This window comes from Aristolochia californica, unplaced genomic scaffold (genome assembly GCF_029961685.1).
Source record: "Aristolochia californica isolate CCGP_79_NKW_82.1479 unplaced genomic scaffold, dmAriCali1.0.hap1 SCAF_9, whole genome shotgun sequence".
NCBI classification, from domain to species: Eukaryota; Viridiplantae; Streptophyta; class Magnoliopsida; order Piperales; family Aristolochiaceae; genus Aristolochia; species Aristolochia californica.
The window spans coordinates 27,815,560-27,827,548 of NW_027182290.1; the positions used below are offsets into that span (position 1 = coordinate 27,815,560).

At 38.1% G+C, this 11,989-nt stretch overlaps 1 protein-coding gene across 1 annotated transcript; it reads right to left on the reverse strand.

The window, feature by feature from the left end:
* Positions 1–7,139: 7,139 nt before the first annotated feature.
* LOC137941355 (uncharacterized) lies at positions 7,140–10,112 on the reverse strand. Its single transcript, XM_068786719.1, has 2 exons — positions 9,582–10,112; positions 7,140–7,518 (listed from the first exon to the last, which is right to left on the reverse strand). The coding sequence occupies exons 1-2, from the start codon at positions 9,999–10,001 to the stop codon at positions 7,474–7,476; spliced, it is 465 nt and encodes a 154-aa protein (XP_068642820.1). The 5' UTR covers positions 10,002–10,112; the 3' UTR covers positions 7,140–7,473.
* Positions 10,113–11,989: the final 1,877 nt, after the last annotated feature.

The following is an 11,989-nucleotide window of genomic DNA, read 5'->3' on the forward strand; positions in this document are numbered from 1 at the left end:
AGAAGTAGGACCCACAACGATTACCATGAGCTGACATCCTTATCACATCAGTTGGAATATCAAGAAAGATTCACAAAAGTATCTTATCATATGGCCACATCTAAGAAGAGTATTAGTTTGAGTTATTTTTGTCTTTTATCTATATTGAGTTATTTAATTATGTTAGGACTTATCTTTAAGTGTTAGAGTTTGGGTGTAATTAGGACAAGGGTAGTTTTATTGTAATTGGATTTTACTACCTTCCTCTATTATAAATAGAGGTTCATGTACTCTGATTACAACAAATTATTGATGTCAATGAAGTATTTCACTTTTCCATAAATTCAACATTTTGGGCACTATGTATGCTATGTGAAGAATAACTAGGGGTAGTGGTGCCAAATTGATGACAGCGTGTATCTGAACTGGATGGAGGACCGAGCCTCTCAGCCATTAGTGGACTCGAATGTTTATCATGATTCACAGAGCTCAGTCTGGAAGGGCAGCAAGAAGCAGGGAGTTTCTTGAAGGATAATGCAACTTTGGATGCAGCAGCAGCATTATGAGCCACGTACCGACAAGAAAATTCAGGTAATGGTGATTGCTTCATTTGTTAAGAGTGGCTTTGAGGTTTCCTTCAAGGCTACACATCCTTTAAGTGAACGATGGCAGAGTGATCCTAGCGTAGTAGTTGCTGCAAAGCAACGAGCTGAGGCACTGGAAGAACTTGGGTGGACAACAGTAATTAGGCATCAGTGGAATCCTATTTGGTTTCCAAGAATCGGAGTTGGGCCTCAATTTGAAATGGCCCAATCACTGGTAGGTAGAGTGTATGAGGTTGTTGGCCAGTTCCATGACAGGCCTGGGAAGGCACTTAAGGTGGATGATATTAGCAGCGTTTTGGACCAAATCTCACAGAGGAAATTAAAGTATTGGAGGGCAATCCTGTTGGGACATTGTATTCCTGGGTATCTTGCACGGGTGTGGGGACAAGGGTACAAAAACAAAACAGAGGCAGGTAGTTGTACTATTTTTCTCGCCAACATGGGGACAGAGGCTGCTGCTACTATCAGTTTCTGGGGCACCTCATGTCCTTTACCTGCCTGGTCTAGGAGCATCCTGCCTGTTGACCAGAACGGGGTCTGCAACACAGCACATTTCAACTCTCCATCGACTCGTTTGGCTTTGAGATGCCTTAGGTCTAGTTCCCAAAATATTGTCGATTGTCCAGAAGTATATCAGTCCGGCTGGAGCTGGATGCCTGAACCTATTATGCATCAGCATGATGAGTGCAAAGAGACCATCAGAATGGCACTTAGTCAAGACATGCCTGGCTGCTATGATGGCAGAGATAGAGTAATGGAGAAGGCACCTAAGTTATTCAAGAGAGTATATCTGATGTTGTTGACCCTTATTCCAGCGGAGACCTTAGACACCTTCTCCTTGTTGCTAGGGGGATCGTCTGGGATGACAAGAAAGATCGCAGGAATCCAGCGCAAGTGTTTGCCTGCCTCTACAGGGGCATTACTGCAGTTGCTTGTGCAGTCAGTAAGTGAGTCTATCCGGCAGACCATGACCAGGGAGTATATTGTGAGCAAGTGCAGAACTGTGATAGACACGATATATCAACTTGTATCGGGGATGCAGATTGCAACTGATATAATTGGTGGGTTTCCTATCAGCATTTTTTTCAACTTTAAACTTGCTTCCATGTATGGCATTGCGGTGGCAGCTCTTGGAATGAAGAGCACCATTGCGGCTGGTTCGGCCATTGAGGCATCTGGTCCCATTAGTGACAAGGCTGGAGGTATTGTTGAGATGGCTGGCATGAGTCACAGGGGACATACAAGAACCGATTCCCTTGCTGCCACTGGAACCACTACTGCTGCTATTGGAAAGGGGCTCGCCATGGGTTCAGCCACCCTACTCTCTTTGGTGCTTGTGTGAGCTGCGCTGAATTTTCCACAAGGAAGTGATTGACACCTATAGTCTTCGCGGGTTGATTGTGGGTGCAATGCGACCATGCTGGATCTTCACCATGTTGGATCTCCACCATGCACACGAAAAGTGTGGGTCGTGCAACCTTGCAAATGAGGGGCCGAAGTGCAAGGTTGTTTAACACGAACCCAAGACTGCTAGAGGGCCGAGCCGGACCTGGCTATGCCGCTTTTGTCGTCAAAGTGGGTTGCCGTGGATGCCACTCATCCTACTTGGGGAGATGTGGTGACATCGGCACACATCCCTACCTTCAACCTTGTGGGGTGTACGGTTATGAACCCAATAGTAGGCTGAGTCAATTACTCTAGGTGAGTCTGTTACTTAGTCATTTAGTTTGTTTTTCAAGTTAAATGTAGTAGAGGGAAAATCTATAATTTTCCCTTGAGCCTTTTGTTTTTCAAGTTAAATGCTGTGGAGGGGCAAAATTGTAATTTTCTCTTGAACCTTGTTGACATGAACCCTATTTAGAGGGAAAATGGAATGAAAATAGGGAAGTCTGAATATAGGGTAAAACAAAGGGTTTGAGTTTTCCTAAACGAGCTCGAGGGTTTTCAATCTTCCATTCGGCTTGATTTTCCTTTCTTTTCTTTTCTTTTCTTCTTCTTCCTTACGAGTCGCCGTGTTAGATTCAGGGACCGTAACAAGTTATGGGATTGACTATGAGGAAACGTTTTCACCCGTTATTAAGTTCAACTTTGTACGTCTTGTATTATTTCTTATTGCTAACTCTCAAAAAAAAAATTATCATCACAAGCAATGTGGGAGTCAACCTACGGTGAATAGGTGGCTTCTCAAGGGGGAACGGGATTGAATATTTCAAATCTTAAACTATGTAAGGCGTGTAAACAAATGACTATGCAAATTTTTAATTTCAATGAAATGTAAACATTCACACACCATAACACAAGGATAATTTTGGTTATCAATTTTCCCTAATGGTATTCACCACCCAAGAACCCTTGGTTGGGATTTTCTTCTATTTGTAAGCTCTAATAGCTGAAATTTACACAAAGTGATTCCAACACACTTTAAGCCGCATGTAGCTCAATACACGCAATCTACAATCATAACATCCCAAGAGGTTGGCTAGATTCTAGCTCTAGCTGGCCTTTTCTATCTAGATTGAATAGGTTCTAGATGAACATTTTACAAAGTGAAATTAAAGAAGATAAAAACTTACTCCCTTTCCTTGGAGAGTTACTTCTTCTTAAAAGATCCAAACTTCCTTTTCTTTAGAAGCACAATGTGGAGTGAGGGAGTTTGTCTAGTATGCAATGCAAGGAAAGGAATGTAAAGAGTTTTGAATTTTTCAAGGCTGACTCTTTCACTCTAAAGCCCTTTTGAGAAGTTTTCAAGTTCGAGGATAAAATCTCAAAAGTTTTGCCAATAAATACTCATTAACTTCTCAATGCATGGTTTGGTAGGGTATTTATAACTTCCCGAACCCAAACTAACTATTTTTTGCCCATTTGTAAATACCAAACCATTGATTAATCGATCATTATAAAGTGATTGATTGATCAATCGATGATAACGGCTCTTTTTGCATCAAAATGTAACTTATTGATCGATGGACTAATCAATCAATATGTTACTATTGGTCTTGAAAAGTTAAGTTGATCGATCATTACCATCTAATGATCGATCACTCAAAAATTACCTTTGGTTGTGCAATGCAAGTATGATCGATCAATGAACTTCTTATGATCGATTTTGCTTTATGTCCATGACTAGCAAGGTTATGTCTGATCGATCAATCATGTGGGATGATCGATCATTCCTTGTGAAAATCACTTGCTTAGATAGCTTGGATCGATCAATCCAAATGGAATGAACAATCATGCTTTATAGCATGGTATGGCCATGCTCTAGATGATCGATCATGCTTTATAGTCTTGGCCTGCACACTCCTGGATGATCGATCATTCCAGTGCAAGTTCAACTAATTTGACTTTAAAAGCAAGAGAATGAATTTTTCTAAGTGCTCTAACATGTTCTAAAGGATGTTTATGATGTTCCAAAACATGTTTATATGTAACGCATGAGTTTTGACATAGGACTTTTACATTTAAACTCTAGTCTTCCCATTGTTTTCTTCTTTGTGGGTGCTTCTTCAAGAAACGTTATTCAATGTTGCTTGAAGTCTTGAGTAGGCTTGATCGTTTTTTAAGCTTTAGACCTTGAGATGCATTCACTCTTTAAAGTAAAGTATTTGAAATACTTAGTTTTGAAAATTGTTGGATCCATTAAGTTTTGTTATCATTAAAAGCAATAAGGGAGTCAACTTATGGTTAACAATCTTGCCCTTTTTATCATGACAAAACCTAACATTGGAAAAATAAAAATATGCACTTCCCTAAGGTTTGCTTAAAATTTTGACATTTGCTCCCCCTTAATCATTGCATAGTATGATTAGCAATTTTTGTATACCTAAGGATTCAGGTCAAATGTTAATTTTTTTCTCCCTCTTTTTGTCATACTCAAAAAGATATAGAAATTATGCATATGTGAATAAGCAAAATGTTTGGCTCAAAGGCCATTTCATATATAGTCAAATAATTACAAAAAATGTACTACAATGCTTTGAGTATTAAAAACAATACAAGTTTATTAGCATTTGAAGTACATAAGAGAGTCAAAAGGTGATCCTAGAGACAAGTAGCTAGGCTGAGGGTGGTCTCAAGGAGGCTTTCCATCCACTATTGGCTCCGTTGAACCTCTATCTGACCAGCCTTCAATTGTTCTTGTGTCATAAGAACAACTACTTGTGTCTCCCTAATGTCATCCAAAGTTTCTTCTATGGCTGAGATATGATCCATGGATGACGAAGCACCTTCTTTCATTCTTCTCCTCTTCGTGAACTCAAACTGATCCATGAGAGGTTCTAGACTAAGTTTATCACTAGAAGCTACAAGCTGTGGGACAACTTCTCTCTTTATCTTCTCCTTTTAAACCCACATACTTCACCACTTGGCGAGGCCAAATTTTCCAACTTTGTCTCTCCAATGGACATCTTCTTAGTGAGGTCCACCAACTCCTCCCCAGAGAGATCCACTCCACAGCAACAAAAGATAGCCTTAATCTCTTGAGTGAAGGGTATACCATTTGCTCTCAAGCTCATGACTACGTCAACCATCTAACTCGCCATAAAATAACCAAAACCAGTTGTACCCAGCATCTAGAAGATATCGGCGGTCGTGAGCCTAAAAAATGTCCCCTTCCTCAAATTGAGGACATACATGATGCTCTCCATAATCACTCTCTGAGGCATGCTGAGGTTGTTTATCTTGACCTCATAGGAGCTCCTGACTATCTGCCCAAACACCAAAATAATGACGTCCTGAATGTTCTACAAGAGGTCCAAGTGAAGATCAGTTAGCCAACTCTCCTTCACATACCCAATCATGCTCATGAAGGATGTGTCGATGAAGTCATTCAAATCTGTAGACCGAGTGGATATCATTGTCTTCTTCATGTATGAAGAGAGCTTCAAATTGTGGGGCCCAGCTCCTCCACCTTAAGATTCGAATAAAATACATTTACAAGGAGGGGGTAAATGGGTCCCTCTCTCTCGAATAGACCTCTATAGGGTCGATCCCTGAAAGTCTTCAATTTCTCTCTCACAAAAAGATACATCTACTCTACTCGGTTCCACAATACTCTTTGAGACGAAACTTGAAAAATACCTTGCCCTTTTTTGTCATGTGCGAAAATGCTCGTGCCAATTCGGCATTTTTGTTCACAAACCTCACTCTCCTTGGTGGGGGGTTTTCTTCTTAGTCATCACCTTCGTCCTCATCAAGGTGGAAAAACGAGTTTGGGAGAGATTTGGGTGGAAAAAAAAAGGATTTTAACCTTATATTCAAATGGTAATCAATAAAAAATGAAAGAAAATGAAGTATTAGGCCCTGGAACCCTTAGGATTTGTTGGAATAGGGATTTGCAATGATTTGGAGAGAAGATATTAGGTTAAAAATTGTTTGCGTCTTCAATTTCTCAATTCGTGTCATGAATCATTAATCATTTTTTTCGTTTGATTGATCAGTGACTAAGTCAGAATGACAAAATGAAATCTTTTGATTTCCATTTCACTCTTTTACCACCACAAGAGTGGGATGTGTTCATTAAGCTCAAAATTTTCAGCCTAAGTGAATCAAGATGCATTGCTTATGTCTAGTTCTCCTCGAAGCTTAGAGAAATTGTCAAATCCTAATGGCTTTGTATAGATATCCACCAATTGATTTTTTATAAGGACAAACTCAATTGTAATAACCTTAGTTTGAACCAACTTTCCGATGAAGTGATGTCTAATTTCTGTGTTTGGATCGAGAGTGGTAAATTGAGTTCTTACGTTGACTTATGACACTCATATTATCACGACTGAATGAAATTTTATTTTGCTCTAAATTATAATAATCTAGTTGTTTCATCCAAAGAAGTTGAACATGACAACTTCCACATACTATGTATTCATTTCTAGTAGTGGATAGTACTATCGAATATTGCATATTTCCAAGTAATTGGCAACTACCACTTATAACCTTTTTGTCAATTTTGCAATCGACAAAATCAGTATCCCAATAGCCTACTTGATCGATACCTTAGAGAGAGAGTGGAATAGAGAATCAAGGACAAAGGATGCTGTTCTTTACTCTGACTGAGGCAAGATTAAATGGTTGTAAATCTGGCAACACAGAGACAACGGTAATAGGATCATCATATGGCAAGAAAAGAAGACAATAAACAACGAATTGTGAAGAATAACCCGCTTTTAGGTTTTCAAACACCCGTTTACAAAACTCTTAAAGGTCAACAATTTTCTGGTTGTGAATACTTTTTGGTAAAGAGGATGGCTTGGAGGATGCCATAGTGCTGAAATTTTCAACAGAGCAACTCTAATAGCATAAAAACTAAAAGATAAAACTAAGAATATAATTAAACAAAGCAATTATACAAAATAATAAAAATAAAACCAACAGAAGAAAACTTCATCGTCTGTGTTAGATCAAGAGACCTACTTTGATATGATGTTGAAAATGTACAGGAGAAAAATATGAGAAAGATTAAAGTTTTAGGCACTTAAATTATTAAAAATAATTTAAGAATCTCAACCATATCCCTACTGCCTATAAAACTAAGGAATCTATTTTAAAAAAAAATCCTAAAAAAAGTAAACCTAAATATACATTCCAATAATCCTTTCTATATAATTGCTCAAATGAAAGACTCAAGTGAGGCATCTAGTACTTCCTAATCAAATACATTTCTTGCATAGCGAGGTTCTATTTAATTACATACAGAAATTTGCCAGTGTCATATATTGGACGTTCACTGATATTCTCTAACAACTGACCAACCAGGGACTAATCCTCTGTTTTAATGCATATACATAAATTTATCATGGGTGTCCTAAAACTAACATAAGACTTTCACAAACAAATTGCGAGTTGCATTTATCCTCACAATCTAGGAAGTGGGTCGATGTACGCTTTTTATCTATTCCGTAAGGAGCATGGTAATTTCCCTCATGGATTCCGATACCTGCAATATTGAACACCCGCGTTAGCTATAAGAAATCAACACTAGAATGTGTAAGAGTCAGCTGTTTTTGGAGCATATACAACAAAACTTGAAAGTATTTAGCTGCAATTAGAGTATGATAGGCATTAGTTCCTTTTTGTCAGACATACTACTTGTTTGTACCTTTTGATCTCTTTCCACGGAACTAAAACCTGCATGTTCTGACAATATTTTAAATAAATCTCACAAGCATCTTAATCCTTTCAAATTTCCACACCACTGTGACCTCCTAGTCCTACTATCCTCCAAACCAACAAACCAGTAGTCCTTAGATTGCTAGACAGCATGGTCAGAAGCATGTTTCTCAACCATATAGCAAGATATCTAATTCGAAAAACCTAAAACTAAGTTGTCATATCTATGAGAAAAAGAAAACAATGAATAAAACTATTTACTTTTCAAAAGAAAATGAACAGGAAAGATGCAAAAATTCGGCTGAAATACTGTAAAAGATGAGCTACAGTAAGACATTTGCTTTCACATAGATCCTTAATACACCTACCACGAAACTTCCCTGGCTGATTTCTTAGCCTGTCAAAGGTAACAGGGTTAGGCTGGCAACCTCTAAAGGTAGATGCTCCGAGAAGATCCCCACATCTCTTAGAAATGAATAACATGTTGGGAACTCAACTGAATCCATACAACCAAAGGAAAACTTTTTTGCCCTTCTCTAATTGTTTATTTCAATGGTCACTACATTCTGTAAACATCTTTAAATTAAACCCATATTAGATACTGATCTGAGAAAAGAATCAGACTGTACAAGTAGATCATCTATCCCATGTTCTTCCTTATAGCTTATTATGCACTTCTAGTATTAATATTAGAACAAAGCCAGCAGACAAAGCAACAACAACTGCATCCGATCCAACATTCAGACTGATGGAAGGCAATAACTATAGGTGCCAACAAAAAGACAAACTCAACTTACATGAAAATCATGATTATCATGGTACTCAGCCATAAAGTTCTGTGCCATAATTCTAGCACAGCTTTTATGCTATAAATAGGTAGGATTAAACAAGCAACCCCCACATAGCAAGTGATGATAGTTTGGAAAAGCCACCCCCTTCCATGGTTACAGATTTGACTGGAAATGATTCATTCAGAAAACAAATTTGGAGTTTTCTAACTAATCTGAAAAGGCCTATACAATAATTCTACTAATACTCACAGAACCAGTCACTCGTCAGAAGCCAAAGTCCCTGTACGCACACTAAAATGCACCACAAAAGCAAAGCACCAATGAACCTTGAAACCTTCATAAAGGCAGGTCAAGATTAGCCAAGTGCTGATAACACTTGAAGCGTGGAACTGATGATACTGACATATTTTAATCATCATAAAGATTTCAAGAGAAGCATGAACCGAGGACCGCATGTTAAAAATCAAGAAAATATGTGCCACAGCATGTTAAAAGTCAAGAACATGTGTTTATCGAAGAACAAAATGATTAGGCCATGTTTGTGAGCTTCTTCAGGGTTTTGCTCGCAGAGGTACGAAAGGAATGGAGGGAGATTACTTGGGTCATTTTTTTTTGCAAAATATCACGAATAAAGTACGACTTTATTTTAATCCAATAGAGTTAAGAGTTACATAAGCAACAGCAAAAACCAATTTGTCAATTTATCATAATGAAAAAAATTGATAACCTAGAAGATTATCAATTGATCCGATAAGATGTCAGGTCAAGCAAAACGGCCGTAGATAATAAGGAAGTCGGCACAGAGTAACTCCTCAAAGATCCGTCTAAACAGCGAGAGGACATAGTACCGCAGAAATATGGAATTTATGAAATGTAAAAGCTAGAATAAATCGACTATTTACCAGAAAACAAACTAGACCGGAGCAATTAAATAAGCAAACAGAAAGAGTTAATTGGAACGAACTCCGCTCAAGTTCATTGTCGTCTTTTCCTCCCTTTCTGATAAACGAAGATATTTCCACCAAGAAGGGTGATTTCGCTAAACCACATATCAGCAATTGAAAATCAACAGAAAGCGAAGGTGAAGAGGAAAAATCACCGATGCTTTACACGAGCGCACGGCCTCGAACTGGGAAACTCCAAGCTTCTTGGTAATCCAGCCAACCTGGAAGTAAATATAGTTGGAGGGTGGCAAATCGACCCTGATCTCGTCGACATCCAGCCAAAAGAACAGTTTATTCACCTCGATACCCTTGAGGTTCGTAATGGATCCATACTTTAGCGTCCCGGAGATCCGTCGATCATAGTACACAAGATAGTCGAACTGGAGATAACAAGGCTTCTCCAACTCGACGAAGAACTTGCCGTCGTCGGTGAGGGAGTAGTTAGTGACAGAATCCGGCAGGAGACCACTGGGAAGTCCATACTGCGGGAGCAGTTCAAAAACGGTGGTCCCCTCAGAGACCGTAGCTAGGAAGTATAGAAAAAAGAAGCAGCAGGGAAGCAACATCTTCTTCATTTCTCTATCCAATCGAAATCCGCAGACGGGTTCAATCCTCAAAGAGATTCTGGCTTTTATAGATAGAGTCAGACTGGCGACTCCAGACTCGAGAGAGAGAGAGAGAGCGTTCGTCGTTCGGATTTTGGCGTATCTATTTATGGCGCGAATGAGATACCTCATGAAACGGAGATCCTTCACGGCGGACTACTGAAACTCTTGCCTGAAGCGATCGACAGCGTTGATTTCCTTTTGAACGAGTCGCGATCTTGATTGATTGGGCGTTTGATTCAAACCAACCGAGAGGCCCCTCTCATGTCTGGTAGTGAATTTGGTGAAATTCCAAATCCAGACCAAGAAAACGCTCCCCTCTTTCTTGCTTCCTTCTTTATATTCTTTACGGCGTCTTTTTTTATCATCTTTGGACTCCCAGCAACTCCTATTACAACTCCCGGATTTTTGATTGTTCAATTAGATGCCAAACATGCTAAACGGTTATTTCAGTCATCCGATCAATGATTATCTCATGGTCGGATGGCTGAGATAACTATTAATCATGATCGGATAGTAAAGATAGTCATTGATCATGATAGGACGATGCCTGAGATAATCATATTTTGTACCAAATAGTTTTTCGTATTGGATCAACCGTGTTCTTCTCCTCCTGTGGAGTAAACACAAATATGACCGTATTTGTTTTTCTTTTTTTTGGGTAAATAAGCATGGCTGGATTGGGGACCCATGCTCCATTATTCCATTCTGAATCCAGGCGAATGTCTGATTGTCACCCAAAACGCACCAGTAGGAAAATTAATCCTAGTTGGTATACTGGTTTAGTGACCGATTTTCAGTGAAAAGGACAAGAGAAAAGTAAGAGAATTAGACACACCAACCATATACTACGTTTTCACAAGTGTGTCCGTGTCCAATTATGTACAAACGGGTTCAGTATTTATGGTTGGGAGTTTTTAGCATTAAAAAAACAGGCTTGGGATAGAGCGTCGTGCATAAGGGTGGGCATCCACTCTGTGGGTCGGGGATGGGGTTGGAGAAAAAACCCTACCACGTTTTTTGTCGGGTTCAGGTTTCGCCAAACCCGACCGACCCATAGGGGTTGTTTACCTATAACATCCCTATTAAAAATTTTAATGGCATATAGAATATTAATAAAATAACGTAATTTTATAATGTCACTTGGGGTATTGGTGGAAGTTTTTAATCTCATATTATTGTTTTCTTGGACATTAATACCCTAGTATTTAAAAATAAATACTGAAGTTTGTTTCTACCTATAGTTAAATTAAAGTTTCAAGTTAGGGCATTTATGGAATAAAAAATCGGATTTATTGAATTTTATAATATCAATTCGTTATTGAATCCAATAAAGTTCACAAATTATTTAAATTAAAAAAATTATTATTTTAAATTCAAAATAATCATTTAAAGTTTCTAAATATGTCATAAAAATATAAATTAGGGAAATTATTTTAAATTTAAAATAATTTACATTACAAATTTAAATAACAAAATATTACAAAATTAATTTAAACAACTAAGAAGTTGGCATTTTATAAATCCAAAGAGGAGGTTAAAGGATAAGTTAGGAGGGTCAATCGTTTTTTTTTTCATATTTAGATTAATATAATTCAGATATTAATTTTCTAATTTCAAGATAAGTTTATCTAAGGCTGTATTTGGAACATAGAATTGGAGAGAAAAGAAAAGGAAAGGAAGAGAAAGAAAAATATGTGTTTTTTTCTCTTATTTGGATGCCTGTGGAAAATGAGAGTGAAAATGGGAGAACCCTTTTTTTTCGACGTTTGCACAACTAAATAAATATTTAAAAACAAGAAAAAAATCAAAACCAAAAGACTTCTTTTCTTTGGCTTGAAACACCTTAGAATAAAACTCCATTTTGATCTTTCCCCACGAAGTTTTGAATGCTTCATCACTAAACTCAACACATCCCAGGTACAGGTTTCCCAATTGGGGTCAGCCGAAGGCCAGCG

Excerpts from the sequence above, each read along its gene's own strand:
- LOC137941355 (XM_068786719.1), bottom strand. The coding sequence starts at position 10,001 with ATGAAGAAGATGTTGCTTCCCTGCTGCTTCTTTTTTCTATACTTCCTA. Across the intron at positions 7,519-9,581 it reads TGCGCTCGTGTAAAGCATCG|GTATCGGAATCCATGAGGGA; the intron begins GTGATTTTTCCT and ends TCAATATTGCAG.